General features: G+C 37.1%; 1 protein-coding gene across 1 annotated transcript in view; it reads right to left on the minus strand.

Moving 5' to 3' along the window:
* Positions 1-22,516, minus strand: part of MTMR8 (myotubularin related protein 8) — a 128,128-nt gene that overhangs the window by 67,064 nt on the left and 38,548 nt on the right. The window contains exons 10-11 of the mRNA XM_037817828.1: positions 20,343-20,543; positions 14,269-14,397 (exon numbers count right to left, since the gene is read on the minus strand). Of these exons, the coding sequence (XP_037673756.1) occupies positions 14,269-14,397; positions 20,343-20,543 (330 nt within the window). The remainder of the gene's footprint in view (positions 1-14,268; positions 14,398-20,342; positions 20,544-22,516) is intronic.

Below are 22,516 nucleotides of genomic sequence, written 5' to 3' on the forward strand. Positions count from 1 at the left end.
TGACTGGTTTTTGTATCAGGGTAATAGAAGCTCTATGAAATAAATTGGGGTATGCGCCCTCCTCTTACATTTTCTGAAAAAAAATGAGTACAATCAGTGTGAATTTTTCTCTAAATGTTTGGTAGATTTCACCAGTGAAACCATCTGGGTGTAGTGATTTTTTAGGATTTTTTTAAATCGTGAATTAAATTTCCTTAATAGTTATAGGGATATTCAATTTATCTATTTCATATTGGGTGAGTTGTGGTAGTTTGTGCTTCTCAAGAAATTGGTGAATTTCATCTAAGTTATCAAATTTATATGTGTTGACTTGTTCATAGTAGTCCTTTATTATCCTTTTGACGTCTTCCAGGTCTGTAGTGATATTTCCTGCTTCATTCCATATGTGGTAATTTGTCTTCTCTTTTTCTTTTCTGTCACTCTTGATAGAGATTTGTTGATTTTGTTGGTCTTTTCAAGGAACTGGGTTTTGTTTCATTGGGTTTTATATGTTTTCAATTTCATTGAATTATGCTCTTATCTTTATTATTTATTTTCTTGTTTTGGGTTTATTTTGATCTTCTTTTTCTATGTTCTTGATGTGCTAGCTTACTGATTTGAGACTTTTCCTCTTTTCCAAAGCATTTAGATATAAATTTTCATCTAAACACCACTTCAGCTATGTTCCACAAATTTTGCTATGTTGTATTTTCATTTACACTTATTTACATATTTTTCTTTATTTCCCTTGAGTATTCTTTTTTTAAGGCATGGGTTATTTCGAAGTGTGTTGTTTAGTTTCTAAGTGTTTGGATATTTTCCTGTTACCTTTTTGTTATTGATTTCTAGTTTGAGTCCATTGTTCTCAGAGAAATATTCTGTATGATTTCACATTTTTTAATTTTGAATTTTTTTATGGCTCAGGATATGGTCTATCTTGTAATATATTCCGTGGGTATGTGAAAATAATGTATACACTTTTGTTGTTGGGATTTGGATTAGATTCTGCTGACTAACTGTGCTGCTGATTTCCTCTATTTCCTGGCTTATTTTCCATCAGTTTTTGAGAAAGGTGTTGATATCTCCAACTATAATTGTAGATTTGTTTATTCTTTCAGTTCTATAAGTTTTTGCTTCACATATTTTGCATCTTTGCTGCTTGATGCACACACATTTAGGGATGGTGTGTCTTGGTGGATTGACCCTTTAAACATGTAATATCTCTGTCTTTGGTAATTTTCGTTGTTCTAAAATCTGTTAACTGGTATTAATAAGGATATTCCTTTCATTTGATTAATGTTTTCATGATCTATCTTTTTTAATCCTTTTACTTTCAACTTATCTATTTCATTATGTTTGAAGTGAGTTTATTATTCTTTATTACTTGTATTATTCTTTATTATTGCCTTTCTCTTCTGAGAATTCCTTTTAGCTATTCTTTTAGGGTAGGTCTACTGTGATAAATTCTCTTAGTTTTCCTTCATTTGAGAATGTCTTGATTTCCCCTTCATTCCTGAAAGACATTTTCACCAGATACAGAATTCTAGACTGACAGTTCTTTTCTTTCAGTACATGAAAATGTTGTGTCCTTCCTCCTGGTTTCTGATGAGAAATGCACTGTCATTCAAACTGCCTTCCCCCATATGGATAAGGTGATATTTTCCTCACATTTCCAAGAATATTTTTCTCATCTTTAGCTTTTAGAAGTTTGACTATAATACGTCTTGGTGTAGAATTCTGTGGGTTTATCCTTTTTGAAGTCTGCTCAGCTTCCTGAATCTGTAGGTTTATATAATTTGTGAAACATGTGATGTTTTCAGCCACTATTTCTTCAGTACTTTTTCATACCCACCCTCTTTTTTCTCTTCTTCTTGGTCTCTGTTGATATGAATGTTAGATCTTTTGTTACTCTCCCTGAGGTAAGGGATATTTTTTGCAGCCTATTTTCTCTCAGTTTGGGTATTCTCTATTTTTCTACTTCAACGTCACCAATTGTTTACTCTGGTCCATCCCATTGTGCTGTTAAGCCTATCTATTCATTTTTAAAATTTCTATTATTATATTTTACAGTTCTACAATTTCAATTTGGTTCCTCTTCATATCTTCTATTTATTTGCTGTTACTTTCTTTTTCTTCCCATTTGTTTCAACTATGCTTATTAAGGCATTTTATGATGGCTGCTTTAAAATCTTGATCGGATAATTTCAACATTTCTATCATCTTAGTTGGGGTCTATGGAGTGCCTTTTCTTATTCAAGTTAAGATTTTCCTGGTGGAAATCACTGGTGAGTGATTTTCAATTGAAACCTGGATATTTTGGCTATTTTATTATGAGATTCTGGATATTATTTAAATCTTATGTTTAGCAGGCTTACTATGGCACAGCTCCAGCAGGGAAAGGGTGGGTGCCCCCTCAATACTGCCAGATGGAAGTAGAAATCAAAGTTCTCCACTCAGAAACCTCTGAGAATAGGGGGCTTTTAGTAGTGCTGTGCATGGAGTGTGTTTCTCCTGATACTACCATATCTAGTTGGACAAAAATGCCTCTTTACTCCTCATGTGACCTTCACTGACACCATAGGGGGGTGGCCTCATAACTGTTTATTAGTGGTGAAAGCCCTGATTCTCCAACAAGCTTTCTGACACCACCCCAGTGAGAAAAGGGAGGAGTATTTCATTAATGCTCAGTAAAATTGGAACTCCATGCTCCCCACATGGTCTCCACTAATACTGAGTGTGTGGGGATGGTCAGTGTCCAGCAGGCTGAAAGGCCTTCTCTGATACCACAGTGGTGGGCATGGGTGGATGCTTTGTTTCAGCCTGGTGAATACGGAAATTTAGGCTCTCCACTTGGCCTTTGCTTGATGGGCAGGGCCTCAGTTGTTTTTGTGGTGCTCAGCTTCAGTAGAGTGGTTAATGTCTAAAAGGTGTCTTTCTAGATTATACCTTTCCTGGTTCTTTGGCTAGAATGAGTGGGCTTCTCTTGTGTCTTTATTTTCTGTATCCATTGGATTTCTGGGTTGCCAACTTCTTCAGCTCCAAATTTGGGATATGTGGGGCAAAAAGAAAATCCATGGAACTCACTATCATGTCATTCCTTGGGTCTCATGAACCTTAGTCTGCCTTCCTCTTTTCACCTTTTGAAGTCTTCTAATGTTTGTTTTATAATTTCCAGGGACTTTAGTTTTACTTAGTAGGAGGGAAGGAAGAATATGTCTGTTTCATCGTTGAGTTTGTTTTTGCTAATTAAAGACATACAGGAGACTTTTTTTGTATGACATTTGTCAATAAGCACAGGTAAACTTGGATCACCACACTGAGAAATTCCCATTGGAATATCTACAGCTAAGAATAATGTTGGCAATAAAAATTATCTATCACTGGAGACATCACAGAAAATGACTGAGCAGGGAACTCCAAAACTCTGATCCTTCACTGAGGCAATGATTAAGTACATAAAAAGTGTCAGAATAAACTTTTTGAAACTACGGAATATAATGAAAAATTTACAACAACCAGGGAATACTTAAAGAAGAAAGATGGTAAGAGAGCATTATGGAATTTTAAGTTAACTGCCTACCATCCCCAACTCACTAGCTTGGCAGTGGCTATGGAAATAGTTACCCATGTTCCTGGGGTGGGTTTTTGGTGCCAGATGGAGCAACCCAGAAACTGTTTTCAAAGAAATATGGTTATATGTTTTGACCACTTTGGTAGCTCCCTGAGAGATAAGTTTAGGGGATTGTCTTTGCTTTACCCACCTTGGAAGTTTTTAGGGCTGGAGTGACTTTCCTGATGGTGAGTGTTGAAAGAATTTAAGGCAAATATACTAGCTGCAGCTTCCTGAGACAAGTGATAATAGACAGGGACAGGAGCAGATAGACCAAAAAGCATGGGAAGGAAGAGGCTGTGGAAAAAAGATACACGGAGGGAAAAGGGCTTTGAAAAGCTCCTATATGTACCAGGGAATCTAGAAGGCACACACATGCCCAGGACTAGACACATGCTCAGAAAAGACCTGAGAAGACACCAAGCTTTCACTTTTGGCTGCTATTAGATACTGAGCAAGCAGGAACTGAAAGCTAAGGCCGAGTTGTAAGTGGCTTGGCTAAGCCTTGAATGGGTCCACCAACACAGACCCAATCTGAAAATACCAAGAGGGTTTATTTTGTTTTCTTTTGTTTTTGGCTCCAACAGTATAAGAAAATCTGCCAATTCAGTAGTTGATCACTATGCTCACAGAACAGAGACTTCGATGACAACATGCGATGGCTAGGTTTATGTGTCAACTTGGCCGGGGGATGGTGTCAAGCAAGCACTGTCCTAACCATTACTGCAAGGACATTTGTGGCTGGTTAATAAACCAGAAGGCTTATTTATTAAATCATCAGTCATTTGACTGCATCTGTGGCTGATTACATCAACAAAGGGCGGGTCTTCTGCAATAAGAGCCTTAAATTAGCTGGATTTAATCTAATCAGTTGAAGACTTTTAAGGAAGAGAGAGAGAGAGGACCTTCACTTCTTTGGCTAGCCAGCAAAGAGTTTCCTGAGGACTTCATTGAGCACCTTCATCAGAGTTGCCAGTTCACTGCCTGAGGAGTTCATCAAACACCTTCATTGGAATTGCCAGTTCACTACCTGCCCTATGGAATTTGGATTTGTGCATCCCCACAATTGCATGAGACACTTTTATAAAATCTTATATTTACAGACATCTCCTTTTGATTCTGCTTCCCTAGAGAACCCTAACTAATATACCACACATGACAAAAAATAAAGTTTTTACAAAAATAGTTTACAAAAGTAGACTAAACAAACATTTACAAATGAAAGAAGCAGTAACAAAAACTCTGTCACAGGGGGAAGAATCTGATATCCAGAGTTACCACATTATAATATCCAAAATTTCAAGTTTTTAACAAAAAATTACAAGGTATTCAAACAAACAAGAAAATATGGACCATTCACAGGAAAAGAGAAATAGAAATTGTCCCCTAACGAGCTCAGTGAAAGACTTACCAAAGATTTTAAATAAACTATTTTAAATATGCTCAAGAAACTAAAGGAAACCATGGAAAAAGAACTAAAGAAAACCAGGAGCATGTTTCAGCAAATAGAGTATATCAATAAAGAGATATAAATTATAAAAAGGAACCAAATAGGAATCCTGGAGTTCAAAAGGAGAATAATGGAAATAAAATTTCACTAGAGGGGTTCAATAATAGATTTTAGCAGATGGAAGAAAGCATCAAAAAACTTGGACGAGAGGTCAGTTAAGCTAACCCAGTCTGAGATGCAGGAAAGAAAAGAATGAAGAAAATGAAATGGAGCATAGGAGACATTTGTTACACTATCAAATTATCTAACACAAACATAATTGGAGTTCCAGGAGAAGAGAGAAAGGGACAGAAAGAACATTTGAAGAAATAATGGCTGAAAACTTCCAAGAGTTGATGAAAGACATGAATCTACACATCCAGAAAGTTCAGTGAACTCTAAGTAGAATAAACTCAAAGAGATCCACAATGAGACAGATTATAATCAAACTGTCAAAAGGTAAAGACAGAGGGTATCTTGAAAACAAGAAGAGAGAAACAACTTGCCACATATAAGGGATCTTCAATAATATCAGTAACTGACTTCTAATTAGTGACCATGGATGCCAGAAGGCAAGAGTATAGCATATTAAAAGTGCTGGAAAAAAGCTCAGCCAATAAAACTATATCACATAAAAATATTCCTCAAAAATAAAAGAGAAATTAAGATACTGCCAGCTAAATAAAAGCTGAGAGAGTAAAAAGCTAGGAGATATGCCTTAAACAAAAGAACACCACACAGTAACTTGAACCCACACAAAGAAATAAAGAACAATGGTAAAGGTAACTACATGGGTAAACATAAAAGCCAGTATTTATTTTTGGTTTGTAATTCCTCTTATTTTTCTTATATAATTTAAAAGACAAGTGTATAAAGCAATAATTATAAATCTCTGTGAGTGGGCACACAATGTATGAAGATGTGATCTATGACAATAATAGCATAAGGGGGAATGGAATTACATAGGAACAGAGGTTTTGTACATTATCAAAGCTAATGATAGTAATTCAAACTGGATTGTTACAAATTTAAGATGTTAATTTTAACACTGGTGTTAACAATTTAGAAAATAAGAAAAAATCTACAGAAAAGGAAAAGGAGAGGTAATTAAAATGGTACACTAGAAAAATGAATTAAATACAAATGAAGAGGGAGGAATTAAGGAACACAATATCAGTCACATAGAGAAAGCATAGAAAACTGAAAGAAGTAAGCCCTTACTTATCAGTAATTAAGGTAAATGGATTAAACTCTCCAGTCAAAAGACACAGATTGGTGGAATGGATTAAAAAAAAATGTTTGAACTATATGCTGTTTACTAGAGACTCACCTTAGACCCATGGACACAAGGAGGTTGAAAGCAAAAGGTTGGAAAAAGGTATTCCATGCAAATAGTAACCAAGAGAGCAAGCATGGCTACACTAATATCAGACAAATAGACTTTACGTAAAAAACTCTAACAAGAGACAAAGACAAAGGAAGATTCAGTCCATCAAGAAAATATAACCAAATATAACAAATATACATATACATACACCCAATAACAGAGCTCCAAAATACAAGAAGCAAACACTGACAGATTTGAAAGGAAAATGGGCAGTTCTACAACAATATGTGCAAGACTTCAACACAGCAATTTTAATAATGGATAGAACATCTACACAGAAGATCAATACAGAAACAGAGGACTTGAACAATACTATCAAACAACTAGACCTAACAGACATATATAGAATGCTCTGCACAAGAAAAGCAGAATACACATTCTATATAAGTGCACATTCTCTAGGGAAAACAATATAATAGGTCACAAAACAATCCTCAATAAATTTAAAAACATTGAAATTACACAAGGCATCTTCTCTGAAGACATCAGATTCATACAAAGCATCTTGTTGAAACACAATGGAATGAAGCTAGAAATTAATAACAGAATGAAAACTGGAAGTTCACAAATACGAGTAAATGAAAAAAAATGGGCAAGAATAAAGAGAAGATGCCAAATATCCTATAACAGGTAAAGAGACTGAATCAGTAATAAAAAACCTCCCAACAGCTGAGGAGAACATTCTACACATAAACAAACAGAACAGATTCAGATTCCTAGAGAAGGGACAGAGGAAAGGAAGCTTTCTCCTGGAGGTGAAACGATTACACAAAAAGTATAGCCTTAAAAACTGTACCACAAATCCAGGGCAAGAATCAGATGAAGAAGAGCTGAGAAAATCTGATCAGTTAAATATGGCCTACTCTAAAGTTCTGGAATAAGTTGACCAAGCATCAAATTAGAGCCTTAACACAAAGTCAATCAACAATAAAACCCTAGACAAGAGGGAGAAACTGACCTTCAGAGTTAACTCATAAAGATAAGCAGATGCCTAGATATTAGAAGGAAAAAAATTACATGCATAAAAAGAAACAGGAAGATATGGCTCAGTAAAGGGAACAAGAAAAAATTCAGGGGAGACATAGAGTTTGAAAAAATAATTAAAGAAGTTCAAATAAGTCTCCATGATCAATTCAAGGAGATGAGGAACATATACATAAAGAGATAAAGGATATTAAGAACACAATGTGTGAGCAAAAACAAGATCTTGAGAGTACAAACAGAAACTTAACAGAACTTATGGGAAGGAAAGGCACATGGAAGAGACTAAAAATACACTAAAGGCATATAACAGCAGATTTGAACAGATGGAAGAAAAAATGGCAAACTACAAGATGGGATAATTAAAATCATAGAGTCAAGAACAGACAGAAAAAAGAATAGAAAAAAATTGAGCAGTGTCTCAGTGAGTTGAGTTACAGCACAAAACACAAAAACACACATGTCCTGGGTATATCAGAAGGAGAAGAGAAGAGAAAAGGGGCAGAAAGAATATTTGAGGAAATAATGGCAGACAATATTCCCACCCTTATGAAAAACATAAATATACATGTCCAAGAAGTACACAGTACTCCAAACAGAATTCTATTAGACCTGCTCTGAGACACATACTAATCAGAATGTCAAGTGCCAAAGATAAGGAGAGAATTCTGAAAGCAGCAAGAGAAAAGCGATTCATTAAATAAAAGGGACCCTCAATAAGACTAAGTTCAGATTTCTCATCAGAAACCATGCAGGCAAAAAGGCAGTGGTAAGATATATTTAAGATACTGAAAGAGAAAAACTTCCAGCCCAAAATTCTTTATCCAGCAAAATTGTCCTTCAGAAATGCAGGACAGTTTAAAATATTCACAGATAGAACAGAAACTGAGAGAGTTCATTAACAAAACACTGCCTTACAGGAATTACTAAAGGGAGTTCTGTAGGTTGAAAAGAAAAGACAGGAGAGAGTGGCTTGGAGTATGGTGAAGAAATGAAGATTATCAGTAAGAGTAAAGAAAGAGGTAAATGCAAAACCCAGTAGTACTGTATCCTCAATATACAATTCTAATCTTTAATTCCTGTAAGAGTGAGAATACAATTGAACACGAAATAGACATATTTCCTGATAACAGATATGAATGGAAATTGGAATATTACTCAGCCATTAAAAGGAATGAATTCATGATGCTTGTGACATGAATGAACCTTGAGGACATTATGCTGAGTGAAATAAGCCAAACACAAAAGGACAAATAGTTTGTGATCTCATTGTACTGGTTTGAATCTATTATGCCCCCCCCCCAAAAAGCCATGTTCTTTTAATCCAACCTTGTGGGTGCAGACTTATTATGGGTGGGACCTTTTGATTAGACTGTTTCCATAGAAACATGACACACCCAATTGAGGGTGAGACCTTTTGATTAGATTATTTCCATGGAGATGTGATCCCACCCATTCAAAGTGGCTCTTAATTAGTTCATTGCAGTCCTTAGGAGAGATGCTTGGAGATGCAGACATAAAATTGTTTGGAGATGCTAAGCTAAGAAATGAAGTCCAGAGTTTGCCCCAGAAAAGCTAAGAGAGGACCCCCAGATGCTTGGAGAGAAATGCCCTGGGAGAACAAGCAAGAATGCACAGGAGTTGAGAGAGAGAAACAAGGAGACAGAAGCCCAGAGACCTTTTGGAGAAAGCCATTTTGAAACCACAACCTGGGAGCAAAGGATCAGCAGACACCAGCCACATGCCTTCCCAGCTGACAGAGGTGTTCCAGATGCCAGTGGCCTTTCTTCAGTGAAGGTATCCTCTTGTTGATGCCTTAGTTTGGACACTTTTATGGCCTTAAAACTGTAAATTTGTAACCTAATAAATCCCCTTTATAAAAGCCAATCCATTTCTGGTATTTTGCATAATGGCAGCTTTAGTAAACTGGAACACTCATAGAGTTAGAATTTAGAATATAGGTTACCAGTGGACAGACTGGGGTAAGGGAATGGGGAGTTGATGCTTACTTTGTATAGAACTTCTATTAGGTAAAGGGTTGTAAATGGATGGTGGTGAAGGTAGCACATTATTGAGAATATATAATGTAGCACATTATTGAGAATATATAACAGCACTGAGTTATACAGATGAATGTGGTTAACGGGGGAAACTTCAGGTTGAATATGTTACCAGAATAAAAATTAAATGATAAAACATAGGACTGTTTAACACAGTGAACCTTACTGTAGATGATGGACTACTGTTAATAGTGCAAGTCTGAGAATGTTCTTTCATGAATTATAATAAATGTACAACAATAATAAAAGGTGTTCACAATAGGGTGGCATATGGGGAAAAATACGCCTAATTAAACCATGGTGGATAGTCAATACCACTAGTTTAATAATCTTTCATCAATTTTAACGATGGTAACTACTGTTAAAAAATAGTACAATTACAAAAAAGTGCTATCATCAGTCATAACAAATTTTTTTCACATGAATGCAAGCTGTTGGTGGGCTGGTGGTGTATGGTAATCCTATATTTTATGCATGATTGTTCTGTAAAATCGCAACTTCTCTAAGAAAAATTAGAAGGGAACACTTCCTAACTGCTACTATGAGACCAGCATTACCGTCATACCAAAGTCAGAATATACACATCAGAAGACTACAGAAGAAAATCCTTCAGGAATATAGATTCCAAAATCCTCAACAAAATACTAGCAACCAAATCCAACAGAATATTAAATAGATTATACACGATGACTGTGCTGGTTTGATTCTGTTATTTACCCCATAAAAGACTATGTTCTTTTAATCCACTCTTGTGGGGGCATACCTATTGTGAGTGGGACTTTTTGATTAGATTGTTTCCATGGAGATGTGAATCTGTCTATTCAAGGTAGGTCTTAATCCTTTACTGGAGTCCTTTAAGAGAGCTCACAGAGAAAGAGAGCTCAGAGAAGCTGAGAGAGACATTTTTGTAGAGAAACTAAGGTATGTAATCCAGAGTTTGCTCCCAGGAGAATCAAGCAAGGGTGTATAGGAGCTGAGACAGAAGCCCCAAACATTTTGGAGAAAGCCACTGAAACCAGAAGCTAAACCCAGGAGAGAAGGTTCAGCAAAGCCAGCCACGTGTGTTCCCATGTGACAGAGGAACCCTGGATGCCATGAGCCTTTCTTCAGAGAAGGTATCATCCTGTTGATGCCTTAATTGGGACATTTTCATGGCCTTAGAACTGTAAATTTGTGAACTAATAAATCCCCATCGAAAAAGCCAATCCATTTCTGGTACATTGCATTTTGGCAGCTTTAGCAAGCCAAAACAATGACCAAGTGGGATTTATCCCAGGAATGCAAAGGTGGTTCAACATAAGAAAATCAATCAGTGTAATATACCACATTAATAGAATGAAGGAAAAAAAAAAAACATGATCATCTCAATTGAGATAAAAAAGCAGTTTGACAAAACCTGACATCCTTTCGTGACAAAAACACTAAGAAAAATAGGAAAAATTGGGGACTTCCTCAACATAATAAAGGGCATTTATGAAAATCCTACAGCTAACTATACTCATATGTAAAGGATGGAAAGCTTTCTCCCTAAAATCAGGAATAAGTCAAAGATGCCCACTTTTACCACTGATATTTACCATTGTATGGGAAGTTCTAGTGAAGCAATTAGGCAAGAAAAAGAAATAAAATTCATCACAATTGGAAAGGAAGAAGTAACACTATCTCATTTATAGATGACATGATCCTATATATAGAAAATCCCAAAGAATCTGTAAGAAATAAAGTAGAGCTAATAAGCAAATTCAAGCAGGTTATACAGTATACCACTCAAATATCAGTTGTGTTTTGACACACCAGCAATTACAATCTGAAATGGAAATTGCAAAAACAATTCCATTTACAATAGCATCTGTTCTAGTTTGTTAAAGCTGCTGGAATGCAATATACCAGAAATGGTTTGGCTTTTACAATGGGAGTTTATTAGTTCACAAATTTACAGCTCTAAGGCCATGAAAATGTCCCAATTAAGGCATCAACAGGATGATACCTTCTCTGAAGAAATGCTGATGGCATCTGGGTTTCCTCTGTCACATTGGAAGGCACATGGCTGGAGTCTGCTGGTTCTCTTCCAGCTTTAGCTTCCAGTTTCCATGGTTTTCTACAAAATGTTTTTAGGATTCTCTTAGCTTCTCTCAGGTCTCTGTTTGTTTCTCCCAGGAAGTTTCTGTCTAAGCATCTCTCTTAGCTTCTCTTGGCTCCTGTGGGTCCTCCTTGCTTCTCTCTGGGGGCAAACTCTGGATTACATATCTTAGCTTCTCTCCAAAATGTCTCTCTCAGCTTCTCTGAGTGCTCTCTCTCTGTAGAGTGCTCTTAAAGGACTCCAGTAAAGAATTAAGACCCTCCTTGAATAGGCAGGTTCACATCTCCATGGAAATGATCTAATCAAAAGGTCCCACCCAAGATAGGTCTGCTCCCACAAGATTGCATAAAAAGAACATGGTCCTTTATGGGGTACATAACAGATCCAAATCAGCACAGCATGTTAAAGAATAAAATATCTAGGAATAAATTTAACAGAGGTGAAATCTTCTATACTGACATTAAGGAACACCTAAGTAAATGTCAAGACATCTTGCATTCATGGATTAGAAGACTTAATATTGCTAAGATGCCAATACTACCCCCCTAATGATCGTCATCCCTATCAAAACCCCAGTAGCATTTTTATGTGCAGGTATAGAAAAGCTGATTATGAAATTCTCTGGAATTGCAAGGGTCCCCAAAGAGCCAAAACAATCTTGTAAAAGAAGAACAAAGTTTGAGGATTCACACTTTCTGATCTCAAAACTTACTTCAAAGCCACTATAATCAAAACAGTGAGGTAGTGGCAGATATATATATCTCAAAGGAATAGAATCGAGAGGTCAGAAATGAACCCATAGATCTACGACCATCTGATTTTTGTCAAGGGTTCCAAGTATAATAAATGAGGAAAGAATGGTCTCTTTAACAGTTGGTGCTGGGAAAACTGGTTATCCACATGCAAAGGAATGAAATTGGGTTCCTACTTCACACCACATACAAAATTTATCTCAAAATTGATTAAAGACCTAAAAATAAGAGCTAACACCATAAAACTCCTGGAAGATAATATAGGAGGAAACCTTTATTACCTTGGATTTGGCACCGATTTCTTAGTCAAAACAACAAAGTACGAGCAACAAAAGAAAAAATAATGATAAAATGGACTTTATGAATATAAAACACTTTTGTGCCTCAATGGATGTTGTTAAGAAAGTGAATGTACTACCTGCAGAATGCTAGAAAATAGTAGCAAATCATATATATGATAAAGGTTTAATATTCAGAATATAGAAAGAACTGCTACAACTCAACAACAATAAAACAAAAACCCAATTTAAAAATGTCAAAGGATTTGTATAGACATTTATCCAAAAAAAAGATATACAAATGGCCAATATCCCTGTGCTGGTTTGGATCTCTTATGTACTTCCAGAAAAGATTATCTTCTTTTAATCCAATCTTGTGAGGACAGACCTATTGTGGGTGGGAAATTTTAATTAGGTTGTTTATATGGAGGTGTGACCCCACCCATTCAAGGTGGGTCTTAATCCTCTTGCTGGAGTTCTCTATGAAAGTATAAAAGGCAGAGACATTTTTAAGAGAGAAGAGAGAAGTTAAGATATGTAATCTAGAGTTTTTCCTTGGGAGAAGCAAGGAGGATCCATAGAAACTGAGAAAAGCTAAGACAGAAGCCCAGAGACATTTTGGAGAAAATCAAGGAAGCCAGAAGCTAAACCCGGGATTTAGACTCTAGCCATGTGCCATCCCACATGACAGAGGAACCCCAGATGCCATCAGCCTTTCTTCAGAGAAGGTATCATCCTGTTGATGCCTTAATTGGGGCATTTTCATGGCCTTAGAGCTGTAAATTTGTGAATTAATGAACCCTCATTGTAAAAGTCAATTCATTTCTGGTATATTGCATTCTGGCAGCTTTAGCAAGCCAAAACAATCCCCATGAAAAGATATTCAAAATTATCAATCAGGGAAATGTAAATAAAAATCAAAATTTGATACTACTTCATACCGACTAGGATGGCTATTATTTAAAAACTGGAAATAACTGTTGGAAAGGATGTAGAGAAATGGGAAGACTTGTACATTGTTAGTGGGAATGTAAAATTGTGCAATCATTGTGGAAAGCAGTTTGGTGGCTCCTCAAAAAATTTAAACATAGAATAACGCATATGACTCAGAAATTCCACTTCCAGATATATACCCAAAATAAATGAAAGCAGGCATTCAAACATATACTTGTACACTAATATTCATAGCATCATTATTCACAATAGCCAAAAGGTGAAAATAATGGATGGAAAAATAAAATGTAATATATATACACATGGGAATATTATTCCGATATAAAATGGAATGACGTTTTGAAACACGCTTCAACATGATGAATCATGAAAACATTATGCTGAATGAAATAAGTCAGACATAAAAGCCCTAACATTTCATGACTCCAATTATATAACATATCTAAAATAAGCAAGTTAATTGAGACAGAAAGTAGATTGGAAGTTACCAGGGGATGGGAGTAGGAAGGAATGAGAAGTTATTGCTTAATAGGTACAAAATTTCTGGTTGGGATCATGAAAGGTAGCACAAAATTAGGAATATAATTAATATCACCCAAAACTTTAGTTATAAATGGTTAAAATGGGAAATTTTGTTATATATATATATGTATACATATAAACAGAATAAATTAAAAAAAAATACAGGAGGGACCAACTTAGTATGGTAGGGCACAATACTAGGTTTGAGCATCCCATACATAGTGAAGCCTTTGTAGAGAGGGTTCTTAAAGTCCTGCTTTCTCTGAACCAAGAAAGGACACACTGAATGGGTTTTTTCATAGACTCTGTTAGAAAAGAAAAACAAAGAAAAAAAATTAAAAGCAGTGAGCCCAAGTAATCTAACAATCCTGTTGAACTTGACAATTGACCAAATTTTAGTATTAAATACCCCAACTCAAGAGAGTGGGATAAGATATGATAGAAGATGGAAATAAGTGGCAATGAATGTTGATAGAGTAATGAATTTTCTGTGTTTCAATTTATCCATCTTTAAAAGGAATAAGAGGTTAGAAACAGTTCCATATTGGAAAGCAGGCATTTCTAGGTCCAGTCTCTGCTGAGAAGTAGCTGTGTCATCTTGGCAAAGTCCTTTCCTCTTTGGGCCTGTTTCCTCATCTGTACAATCTGGTCTCTAAGGTCTCTTCCATATCTAGGAGTCTATGAACTGATGATCTTTCCAGTTTAAAAATTCTGGGATTTATTTTTTCCCTTCTGCTTGCTTTGAGGTTAGTTTGCTGTTCTTTCTCTGATTCCTCCAGGTGAGCAGTTAACTCTTCAATTTTTGCTCTCTCTTCTCTCTTAATATAGGCATTTAGGGCAATAAATTTCCCTCTCAGCACCACCTTTGCTGCATCCCATAAGTTTTGATAAGTTGTGTTTTCATTGTCATTTGTCTCGAGGTATTTACTAATTTCACTTGTAATTTCTTCCTTTGCCCACTGGTTTTCTAAGAGGGTGTTGTTTAGCCTCCATATGTTTGTGAATTTTATGACCTTCTGTCTTTTATTTATTTCCAACTTCATTCCATTGTGGTCTGAGAAAGTGTTTTGTATAATATCAATATTTTTAAATTTGTTGAGACTTGCTTTGTGGTCTATCCTAGAGAATGTTCCATGAGCACTTGAGAAAAAAGTGTATCCTGCTGTTGTTGGATGTAGTGTTCTATAAATGTCTGTCAAGTCTAGTTCATTTATCATACAATTCAACATCTCTGTTTCTTTAGTGATCCTCTGTCTGGATGTTCTATCCATTGATGAGAGTGGTGTATTGAAGTCTCCAACTATTATTGTAGAGGTATCTATTTCTCCTTTCAGTGATCGCAGTGTTTGCCTCATGAATTTTGGGGCATTCTGGTTTGGTGCATAAATATTTATGACTGTTATGTTTTCTTGATGAATTGGCCCTTTTATTAACATATTGTGTCCTTCTTTGTCTCTTTTAATTGTTTCTCTTCTGAAGTCTAACTTGTCTGATATTAATATAGCTACTCTCACTTTTTTCTGGTTGTTGTTTGCATGAAATATCTTTTTTCAACCTTTCACTTTCAGTCTGTTTGTCCTTGTGTCTAAAGCGAGTTTCTTGTAGACAGCCTATAGATGGGTCCTGTTTTTTAATCCATTCTGCCAGTCTGTGTCTTTTTATTGGGGAGTTTAATCCATTTACATTTAGTGTTATTACTGTAAGGACAGTACTTTTTACTACCATTTTGTTTTTTGGAATTTATATGTCACATCTTATTTTTTCCTCTCCTTTTACCTTTCCTGATAATCTTCATTTCTGCACTCGTCTCCAACTCTCTCTCTCCTGTCTTTTCCTATCAGCCTGTAGCACTCCCTTTAGTATTTCTTGTAGTGCCAGTCTCTTATTCACAAACTCTCTCATTGTCTGTTTGTCTGAAAATGTTTTAATCTCTCCCTCATTTTGAAGGAAAGTTTTGCTGGATGTAGAATTCTTGGTTGGCAGTTTTTCTCTTTCAGTATCTTAAATATATCATGCCACTGTCTTCTTGCCTCCATGGTTTCTGCAGAGAAATCTGTACATAGTCTTATTGACCTTCCCTTGTATGTGATGGATGGCTTTTCTCTTGCTGCTTTCAGAATCCTCTCTTTGTCTTTGACATTGGACAATCTGACCAGTAAGTGTCTTGGAGTAGGTCTATTGGGATCTACTCTATTTGGGGTATGTTGTACTTCTTGAATCTCTAATTTTCTGTCTTTTATAAGAGTTGGGAAATTTTCAATGAATATGTCTTCTATTACTCTTTCTGCCCCTTTTCCCCTCTCTTCTCCTTCTGGGATACCCATAGCACGTATATTTGTGTGTTTCATGTTGTCACTTAGCTCCCTAAGACCCTGCTCATATTTTTCCATTTTTTTCACCATCTGTTCTTTTGTGTGTATGAATTCTAATGACCTGTCTTCCAGTTCACTTATCCTTTCTTCTGCCTGTTCAAATCTACTGTTGTGTCCCTCCATTGTGTTTTTCATCTCCTCCATTGTGGCCTTCATTCCCATGAGTTCTGCCATTTGTTTTTTTAAGTTTATGAATTCTTCTTTATGGTCAGCCAGTGTCTTCTTTATATCCTTCAGCTCTTTTGCTATATCTTCCTTCATTTCATCAAATTTAACATTAGTTGTCTCCACTCCTGTGTCTCAGCTGAGCTATTAGTTTGTTCCTTTGGCTGGTCCATGTTTTCATATTTCCTGGTATGGCTTGTTATCTTAAGTTGTCTATGCATCTGATTTTCTTGATTAGTTTATTTTGGAGCTTGTTTTCTGTCTTTTACCTTGTGTTTTTCTTGTTGGTTGGCTTTGTTCCCTGGCCTCTGTTATTCAGTTCAACTTATTCTAGACCTCTAACTTAGGTTCTATTTAGTTGATCAGAATTTTTCCCCTCTTGTTTTTTTTCTGTTTCTTGCTCTGCCTCTACGTAACCTTTTTGTGAGTGGGTCTCCTCAGATATGGTCGACCCTAGTCAGATTTTCCCAGTCTAGTGAGGCCCAGGTCTCATTGGGAGGGTATGGAGTTTTCCTGAGAATGAGACCCTCCTATGAGGCCTTTAGAATTGGTGCTTTTCCTCTCCTGTCCAGCAGGTGGCACTGGCCAGCGCACAGCTCCCCCACCAGTGTAAGGAGTTATGGAGCCGTTAGTTCTCCTGGTGACCCTGATCCTGTCAGGGGCGTGGCTGACTGAAGCTGGTATCTGAATTCTAGCCTCTGGGGTCTGAATTCCCAGAAGGAGGACTGCCAGTTGAGCCGGACCTCCCTCCACTCTCCCAATCCTCAGAACTCCAGTTGTCTCTCAGGGGCACTATTCCCTTCTCTCTCCTCTTTGGGGCCTCTCCAGGTAGATACCTTGGTCAGCCTGAGTTGCCAATTAAAGACGTGGGTGGAGACCTTCAGTAGTGAATACGGAATTCAAAGACACTGTGGGTACTCTGTCTCCCCCAAGCCCAGCCTAGTCCCTCAACCTGGGCTTTCCGATAGAAAATAACCACATATATTACTTCTGGATTAAAAAAAAAAAGAAAGTAGAAAAGAAATCAAGAAAAAGAAAAACGGAAAAAAAAAAAGAGTCTCTTTTAAAAGTCTTTCCCCAGCCTGGAAGTTTTGTCAGTGTCAGAATAGAGCATTTAAAGATATGCTTTGGGCTATTGTCTAATAATTACTCTCCAACCACTTCAGTTCCACCCCTGCTGGGGGCTACTGAAATGCAAAAAGATAAGGGATCAGTGAGATGCCAGAAGGGACAAAATGTGGGGGGGGGGGGAGGTGGATGGCTTTTTGGAGTCTGGGAATGGGTGCCCGCTTTTACGTGCCCCCACTTCTCGGAGCCCAGCCCCTCTTTAGCACCCCAGCTCCCAAAGTTAGCTAATTAATTTGTTAATTCTGCAGTTGAGGCTGGGGTGAGCCTCCCTTCTTGCCCTCAGCAGATTGCTGTTTTTTTTTCCCCCCCTTTCAGGGAGCCGGCAGCAAGACAGTCTATGAGGTCTGGGTGGGGAGGGGCGCCAGACCCCTGGTCCGGGGAACTAACAATGTTCGCTGCGATCTCAGCTTTTCCTCCAATTTCAAACTTGTGTCCAATGTGTGACTGGTTACTAGAGACCCCGAAAACACTGTTTCATATAGTTCTTGGGTAATTGCCAGTTGCTCTAGGGGAGAGATGAAATTCTGCTCCTCACCACTCCGCCATCTTCCACTGCCTCCCTCAAAAATTCTGGGATTTAAAAACAAATCTTTTAAAAAATCTGTTAAGAGATAGAAGTCCCAGAAGATGAATTTCTGGCTGGTTCTATATTTCATTTCATTTAAAGTCAACTTCTCCTCCCTCAGAAGGCCAAAGACAGTGAAAAACAATTGACAATTTATATTAGCAAAATTCATGAGTTATCCCAGGCAGGCAGCTAAAGATTATGACAATTATACTGCAAGACTGATTCTTATATCTTAGTTGAGACCATGCCATGAGGAACTTGCTCACCCAGCAAGTAATCCCCTTAATCAGCCTCCAAATCCTGGGATTTACTGGTCCCCAATGAGAGTTGTCTTTCAACCATGTATTAGAAGGACCTTGTACACAATGTGTTGAAGAAAGCTCAAAGAGGAGAACAAAGAGGACTAGTATGGGTGGCAGAAACTAATTGTGTTCTTGTAACTTTTACAATCCTCAGACCGCTTCAGTGGGGCCAAAGATTCTGCATATCCATCTTTTTAACCTGTTGTTGGCTACCAACAGAAAAGAAGAAACCAGTATAGGCAAGGTAATTAATATTTATTGAGTATTTACTATGTGTTTAATACTGTTCCAGTCTCTTTATCTAAAACACCTCATTACATTTTCATAACAAAACCTGTGAGGGGTTTTACCCTAAAATTACTAAAAAGAAAAGGAGACTCAAGAAAAATATGTCATTTGCTGAAGTTGACATAGCTAGTAGGTTGCAGAGCCAAAGTTTGAATCCAGGTCTCAAGTCCATGCTTTTCCTTTCATCAACAAATGGTGCTTCTTCTTGTGTTAAATAATCATTATTTTAACTATATGTTAAAATATTCAACTTTTGTATTTTTACATGGAGATTCAGATTTGTGTGGGAATTGTGTCCTGGATATATTAGCCTCATTTTAAGAAGTGTAAGAAAGAATATGGAAAATATTTTAATGCATAGGTAAGCAAGTCAGAGAGAATGAATGTATCTAAATGCATTTAAGGGAGGGAGAAAGATCTAGTTGCAAAAAGAAAGAAATGTACATAAAAGCTACCAACAAAGTAAAATTATTGCAGCAGAAAGACTAATCACTGTTAGCTGGGTTGAAAAGGAAATGAAATCAGAGAAGTGATGTCATCCAGGCTACATCATCAAGAGTCCTGAGAACTTAGGCTAACTGCTAACTCAATCAACAGTCTAAGAGCTGTGAAATGAAACAGAAGTGGGTTTTATTTCTTTTTCTCTCTCTCTAAAGAAAGGAGGTGTTCTATCTCATTAACCTGAAAAAGTATTTACATTTTGTGTATTGTGGGGATGTAAGGGTTTAATTCGGGGGTAAAATTCAATTGCCTACAGGAGCTGGGCAAGTAACATTAAAAGTGGGCTGAGTATAAACTGTAGGGAGTGGTGAGGACTGTAGCAAACAAGAGGGAACTTTCCTCATCCAAGCAGAGCAGCTACTGTTCAGCTCTAGCTAATTACAGGTCTGGTATTGCCAGATTCCTGATTTTTCTGGAGAATATCTTGGCACAGTGGCTCTTCTACTTAGGAAAAAACCTTAACTGTATTTTTATGGGAAATCTTTTGCTATTTATAGGTCAGCAACTAAGTCACAGTTTAAAAAAATACTTCACAAACCAAACAAAACATGACTATTGAGCTGGGTTTGGCACAAGAGCCGCTAATTTGTGACCTCTGATACAACTGATATAGGACTATAAATAATGAATGCTCACACCTACACAATTGATTCTTTACAAAGCCTTTGCAGATCCATTGTTCTATTGGCTCCTCATGATTGTTCTGAAAGATATGTATTATCCTTATTTCATAGATGAGGAATCTGAGGTTCTTAGAGATCTCCATGCAAACACTGAGTGCTTTGCTTTATGCTTCAAGTTATTTTTATTGTCATCATATCCTTCCCTTTCCTGAACTATTGCCCCAGTTTCAGGGTGGTGGGTACATTCCTTTTGCAGTGACACCCCACCCCCCAATCCAGTGTTTTCTCACAAACTGAATTCACCTCAGCTCTTCCCGATCCTTCTGGCAGTTTCCAAGGAAGTTCCCAAACTGGCAGGAGGAAACATGGTCATGGATCTCCAGCAGAAAATCTTCATGGAACTCAAAGGCACAGGGACACTGTTCCATTGATTGCCAGATACAGTCTAGGAACTGGGTGAATATAGGGGAAACTTCTTTAGAGTCCCCATCTAGGTGGCCACACCTGAGAGATATAAATAAAGGTAAAGAAAGACATGGGTTAGCATCAGACATTTCACTGTTTGGAATAGACTATAACAAGGTCATCTTTTGTCTCTTTTGGCATTAGCAAGGAAACACCTCATGGCAAAATGCCAGCCAGAATCTCAAACCTGGTTAATCTTAGCAGATTTCTTAGCCATTGGTTTTCTTCACTACCATCAGCCTGTAAGTCCTTTGGTTAACTATTCTATTTTCTCCTACACTCTCTAGAGCAGTGCTGTCTATGGAACTTTCTGCAATGATGGAAATATTCTGTATCTATGCTGTCCAATTTGGATACTCACTATTAATCACTTGAAATGGTGGCTAGTGTGACTGAGGAACTGCGTTTTAAATTTTATTTAATTTAAATTTAAATTTAAATTGCCACAGGTTGCTAGTGGCTACTGTATTGAACAGTATAGCTCTAGAGTATATGCTGTATGTGAGCAAGGACCATATCTACGTTGTTTACTGCATGGTGCTTGGCACAAAAAAGGTATTTAGTAAATATTTCTTAAATGAATGAATGAACCTCATCCCAGAATTGTTCAATGTTTCCTACCCCATGAAGTCCTCTTTACCAACACTACCCTTCACCTAGAAACTCTGTTCCACTGGAAACAAACACAGAATCCTAAGTTTCTACTGTGAAACTACCTTCTGATTTAACTCAACCCTGACTCACCAAGTAAAATCATCTCTTCTGGGAGCCCAAACCAAATGAAGATTGGTCACTACCTAACTCTCCACATACAATGCTAAAACAGGGGAGAGGTGTGATCAGCATTCTCCTTGCTCCTACTGCTGCTTCTAGACTACTACTTTTTTCACTCTCTTAAAAGCACTTCCATTATGAGTTATACCATTTAGCTTATACTCTCGTCCCCTACCTCAAATATTGCCTTTTCCAATTTCTGAGTCACTTCCCCACATTCTCTGAAGAATTTGACTCCTGTGTCAAGGTCTGACCCTTTATCTAGGCCTCTCATCAATCATGCGTAAGTATCTTTGGTGTTAATGTAGGCAACCTACACTGGCTTAGCAGGTTCTTTAACTAACTCAAATCCAAATACCTTCAATGATCTTTACCTCTACTCCACATCAGCCTCCCATACCTGTGGCCACAGCCTGATTCTTGAACTCACCTAGAAGTTCTTCCTCCACCTTTGAAATCTTAATCTTAATATACCACTATGTCCACCGTGTATTATATTTCATCAGGTTCATCTTCTTACCTCCTCCAACCTTCATCTCTGGACCTCTCAAACTAACAGATTCCAACTGGCTTCCCTTTCTTACTTATCCAGCCTTGACTCCATTGTCTATCTAATCAACTTTTCTCACCTATTTTCTTCAACTTTCAGGTGTTTTTTGTCATATTCTCTTTTAAAACCCAGACCTAGATCAGCCCAAAAGGCTATGTTCTCTGCTTCCCATTCTGGCTGATAGATGCTGCTTGAGAAAATTATAAAACCAGGCAAATTGACATGATTTAAAATTAAGTCTCCACACTTAGCTGGACCTTTAATTGCTCCCAAATAATCTTTATGTATATCCTTAACACCATTTTCCCATTACTGTTATAGCTATTGAAAATTTTAAGCTCTCTTCTCAAACTGCTAACCCATTTCACATCTTCCTTCACACCGCTGTCTACAGTGTCACTGAGAAAGATCAAGGCTATCAAGTAAAAATATCTTTAACTTCTGCCTCTGAACTCCCATACTTAGCTTCTTCTCTGCCTGTCTTTCCATCCAGTCTCCAAAGAAGACATGCTCTTCATTACAATAAGTTCAAGATAGTATTTTCATTTGGACTACGATTTTCACCCTTCCTTGCCTCCCGAGAAGCCTTATTCTACCCAAAATCCACTGTCTCCTTCATATCATCAATCTTATCTTCTTTAATGCTTCTTTCTTTTCAGCACAAGGAACTGCTCAAATCTCTCCTGTC

The sequence above is a fragment of the Choloepus didactylus genome, chromosome 24 (assembly GCF_015220235.1).
Source record: "Choloepus didactylus isolate mChoDid1 chromosome 24, mChoDid1.pri, whole genome shotgun sequence".
NCBI classification, from domain to species: domain Eukaryota; kingdom Metazoa; phylum Chordata; class Mammalia; order Pilosa; family Megalonychidae; genus Choloepus; species Choloepus didactylus.